Below are 5,264 nucleotides of genomic sequence, written 5' to 3' on the forward strand. Positions count from 1 at the left end.
GTGTGGACTCTTTAAAGGAGTTGCGGTTGTGACGCTTGGAAGAATCTTTCAAGAGATTCGTGAGGAGGAGACATGCTTCACCAACTCTCATTTGCGGGATATGCTTCAGTGGTAAGCATCTGGTAGTCACGTTTGCGGAACGAGAGTTTGCGGTATATATCTTTAAATATATCTATTAGACCACCTCTCATGTCAAAGTACTGAGTAATAATAAAGATGTTTAAATATATCTTTAGATTTCAAAAAGAAAAAAAGCAGACACATGAGAAATATCATCTCATGTACATTTGGTTATATGAAAATCTAATAAAGGTATTTAAATATATTTTCAGATTTCCAAAAATAGCCAAAAACATGAGGAAATAGGCAAAAACATGAGAAATATGTATTTGGTTCTATGATAAATGTACAAAAATTACCCAAGCTATATCTTGGTATTTCAAAAATCATCTCATGCATATTTGATTCTGATTCTATGAAAAGAAGAGGTGAGGCGATTCCTATGGTGGAAGACCGAGGAGCCTCGTCTCCGGGTCCCATTATCCTTTCTCCTGCCGCGAAGAGCTCCCGCTGAAGGAAGACCTCCCGACCTCACTCCCACTCCCGCCATGCCGCTAATCCAATGCTCCCCGCGCGTCCTCCTCCTCCGCCGCCAACGCTTCACGCCGCACCACCCATTCCCCGCTTCCATCTTCGCCCTCCCCGTCCGCCGCTCCACCGCCCTCCGGGCCGAGCCGGAGCCCCAGCCGCAGCCGTCCACTTCCGCTGCTGAGCCGCCGGACACCTACGACGACAGCGGGGACGGCCCCGTGGAAATCCGCGCCCCGACGTTGTTCTCCGTCGACGACAACCCCACCCCGCTGCAGGTCGCCACGAGCGTCATGCTCACCGGTGCCATCTCCGTCTTCCTCTTCCGCTCCCTCCGCCGCCGCGCTCGCCGCGCCAAGGAGCTCGTAATCCTCATTCATTCTACCTCCCACCACCGCTCTCCAGTACAATCGCACCCTACATTCCTACGCCGTTACGCTGATACTGGTGTGGTTGATTGGTGCAGAGGGTGCGGTCCGGCGGGATGGAGAAGCCCAGGAACCTGAGCGAGGAGGCCCTGGAGGCGCTGAGGATGGTGAGCACCTCGCCGGTGGAGACTAATAAGCCGCCGTCGCCCGTGCAGGCGCTGCTCGGGGGAATTGCGGCTGGGGTCATCGCGCTATTCCTGTACAAGTTCGCCTCCACCGTCGAGGCCTCGCTCAACCGGCAGACCATCTCCGACAATTTCTCGGTCAGCTCTCCACAATTGTGCTTGTTTCTTCCTGTATTTTGTACTTCTTTGTTCAAGTTATAGTGCTCCCTGCCGAAATTTACACGAAAGGCAGTTGTTTTACAATAGCAGCAAACTGAATGCCACGTATCAGTATGAATGAATTCTCAAGGGGCCTGCACCCCTTAATAAAGATTATTTCTAAACATGTAAAGAAAAATTCAAATACAGTACAATTGATTGTATGAATCATGCTTTTAACCCCAAAATACATAGGCATCAACCCACGCACAACACCTACACTGAATGATGTGGTGATCAAAACACATGAAAAGCAAAAATCAAGACACATTTGCCACAAGATTGTGAGGATTACCAGGATAACATCCTGCGGGTTTTTTATTCCTGGTTAGTAGTGCTGGAAAATGAATTACAGGAAAAGGCTAAATTTTCACAAAGTTAAATGTAGGATTTACCATATGAATTATAACTAGCTCGCAAGTTGTCTGATCTGATCGAATCTGTTTTTGTTTTTCTTCAGGTTCGCCAGATAACAGTGACAATAAGGTACACACAACTTCATCCATTTTCTGCTTATTCTCTGTATTGCATTGTTATCCTTCAGTGAGTATAATTGAAAGAAAATTGCCTTTCTTCTGCAGAACAATTATAAATGGGCTGTGCTACTTAGCAACATTTGTGTTTGGAATCAACGGGGTCGGATTGATACTCTATTCCCTCCAGCTTACTTTTAACTCTCTCATGGACGATGACTCGAGCAGCTCATCCGTAGAGAAAATCAGCGAGCAGTCCAGCACAATGGCTTCATCTAGTAGCTCCACAAGTGACAGCGTATCGGACAGTAGTGACTTGCAGCAGATCTCAGACAAGAGTAAAAACTCATCGGAGTAGCTGAGGCCATGCAATGCAGTTGCCAAAATTCAAGAGTACATACATAATAGGACAATCTTTGTGAGGAGCCATTATTCTCATCTTAGGCTGTACTGTCGTTTTTGAGTGCAAAATTTCAATTAGGCTAGTAGTAAAATGTGGTGAAACTTTTCAGATTGAACTGCAAAAATACATTTGGTAGTACAATGAATTGCCATCGGCCCAAAAGTCTCTGCAGAAACTATTGTTCTACAGTTTGAGTAACGTTAATCGCATTTCCTCACTGCTAGTGTCATCTTAGATAATGTTGCTGCCCTGTAATAGGTACAAATGCTGCTTGGTTTGATGCCAATAATTGGCAAGACATTGACAAACCAAAAGTTGGCAACTCTCTTAGAGATTGGCAACAAAAATTGGTAGCCAACCAATTGGTTGCCAATTTTAGACTTGCCAATACATTGGCATTAATCCGGATAACCTCAGCAATGTCAAAGGGCAAGTGCTTTTTGGTCGCATGTGCACAAACAGTTTCTTCAGAGCTATCCCAAAGAAACTGCAGTGGAAATAAGCTCCGGAGAATCTCTAGTGTTTATCCTATCCCAGGTCACTCTGCGACCAACTGATTCGCCGTTCTGGAAGGGGCTCATGAGAATCAAAACTACCTTCTTTAACAGAACGAGGTGTATTGTCGGTAATGGCAGCAACACTAGATTCTGGGAGGATACGTGGCTTGGTGACACGCCTTTGGCGACCCAGTATCCGTCTCTTTATCGTATTGTTCAGCGTCGTGAGGCTCTTGTTGCCACGGTTATGCAGTCCATTCCACTCAACATTCAGTTTAGGAGGGTGCTCGTGGGTGATCGATGGGAAGCATGGCTTCACCTAGTCCGTAGACTGATGGAGGTTCAGTTAACCCCTCAGCCCGATAAGTTGTGTTGGAAGCTTACTAGATCTGGGGAGTTCACGGTTAAATCGATGTATATTGATATCATTAACACTAGTGTGATTCCTAGTTCCAAAGCTGTTTGGAAAGTTAAAGTCCCTTTGAAGATTAAAGTGTTTATGTGGTTTGTGCATAAACAAGTAATCTTAACAAAGGACAATCTAGTTAAGCGCAACTGGACAGGTTCTACTAGGTGTAGTTTCTGTGATCGGGACGAGACTATCAAGCATCTCTTTTTTGACTGTCCGTTGGCACGAGGGTTGTGGTGCTCTGTGCAAATTGCCTTTAACATTACTCCTCCCACTTCGGTCAACACGTTATTCGGGGTGTGGCTTGCTGGGATAGAGTCCGAAACAGCTAGACACATTCGTGTAGGAGTATGTGCGTTGTTATGAGCAATTTGGAATTGCAGAAATGATTTAGCATTTAACAGAACAACAACTATTCATTTTTTTGCAGGTTCTATTCCGGGCTACAGCGTTGATCCGTATGTGGTCCTTACTCACTCCGACGGAGGCCAGGGAGCATTTGGTTACTGGATCTGTCCGGTGGGAGATGGTAGCGCGGGATATCTTCAACCGGTTTGGATGGCGGTCATGTAATAGGATAGGAAATTAGTTTACCTATCTTCTATTTTCCCTGCCGGTTGTGGCTTTTTGGGCTGTTTATTTTGTCTTTGAGGCTCTGTGTGAGCTAGCCTTTGCGGTTGTTTGCAGACTTTGAGACCTTGTTGAACCTTTTTTACTATCTAATAAATGTGGCTGTATGCATCGTACTGATGCAGAGGCCGGGGAGTCCCCCCTTTTCGAAAAAAAATCTTATCGGTGTATGTGCTCTTAGCTTATTCTAAGTTCTCTGATGAAAAGTCAGTGATGCTCTTGGACTGCAGTATGCTTATTCTGAGTTCATGGTGCACATGGACTTCCAAGTCCATTTAAGAAGAGGATATGTGTCTGATGGTGAAAACCCTCGATATCGGAGATCAAGCAGAGCCCCTTCTGTGATTCGGCCAGGGGCTAAACCAATCCAAGAAACTATAGGCTAAGTAGGCACAAGGACACAAGCAGATAGTACCTGGGTCCAGGCCTCCGGAGGTGTAATACTCTACTCATGCTTTATGTTTTAGGATGGATGATAACATCGTTTGTTACAAACTCGAGATGAGCTCTCTAGGTTAAATTGGGCAATGCTCCGAAGGACTCTAGGGCTATAGCTAGCTACCCCGAACACCCTTCTTCTTCTTCCTCTCCTCTCTATCTAGCTCGCTCGCGTGGGTGGTTGAAAGAGTGTTGGATCCCTCCTATTAGCCTTGGTCCTCCCCTTGTATAGGGATGGGTGGATACCAGAGTGGCCTCACACGTACGAGGTATTGTCAACACGGGCGGTGGCGGAGCTTGGCAGAAAAGGAGTGTTTGACAAAAACTACCAGTTTAGGGGTTCGCGTCCCACAAAACTACCACTTTTTTAAAAGTGCCCGAAAACTACCAAAAAAACATAATCACGTGACTAAAAACTACCAAGTTGACTTAATGGTGGTTTTGACCGTTTTAACCGCGCTTCTGACGTGAGTGGCCCACGTGCCAGGCTGGCGGCCCGCCTAACGGCTAACGGCGCGCGCGCGCGGCTGTTAGAGCCGCTCGTCGATCTCACCTGGTCGGACCAGGTCAAACATGGCCGACCGGGCCGCTCATCCCCACCAGCTCTCTCACTCTCCCCTGAGCTCCTCCCTAGCCCTAGCCGTCGGCAGCCATGGCGGCTGTGGATGCAAGCTCCGACGGCGATTCAGGCATACCTTCGTGCTGCACCGCGGTGCAGCAGCCTTCTTAGTCTGAATCTAATCCTTCCGCAGGCGGCGCGCAACAAAGGTTGGATTGGTTGGCGCCGGCGCGACCACCGTCGACGACAAGAAGCAGAGCTCAAGGTCGGCGGAAGCTTCCTCGTTCTACGCACAGCGGCAGGTACGACATCTCATCCAGTAGATCCCACCATAGATTGTGAGATTCAGAGATTCATAGAATAAGTAATTTAGGCTAGTTTTTTGCATGGTTAGATTCAGTTTTGGTGACCTTACTAATTGTTAGTATTGTGCATACTTTGTTGTGTAAGAAACTGAAAAAAGCAGTTTGACGGAAACTCAATATTGTGCCTAGTTAGGTTCAGTTATCCTGTTTT

General features: G+C 46.8%; 1 protein-coding gene across 1 annotated transcript; it reads left to right on the forward strand.

Moving 5' to 3' along the window:
* Window positions 1-504: 504 nt before the first annotated feature.
* LOC123044343 (uncharacterized) lies at window positions 505-2,356 on the forward strand. The gene is made up of 4 exons (XM_044467068.1): window positions 505-953; window positions 1,055-1,279; window positions 1,800-1,825; window positions 1,921-2,356. Exons 1-4 carry the CDS (start codon window positions 609-611, stop codon window positions 2,168-2,170), a joined length of 846 nt encoding a protein of 281 aa, XP_044323003.1. The 5' UTR covers window positions 505-608; the 3' UTR covers window positions 2,171-2,356.
* Window positions 2,357-5,264: the final 2,908 nt, after the last annotated feature.

The sequence above is a fragment of the Triticum aestivum genome, chromosome 2B (genome assembly GCF_018294505.1).
Source record: "Triticum aestivum cultivar Chinese Spring chromosome 2B, IWGSC CS RefSeq v2.1, whole genome shotgun sequence".
Taxonomy (NCBI): Eukaryota; Viridiplantae; Streptophyta; class Magnoliopsida; order Poales; family Poaceae; genus Triticum; species Triticum aestivum.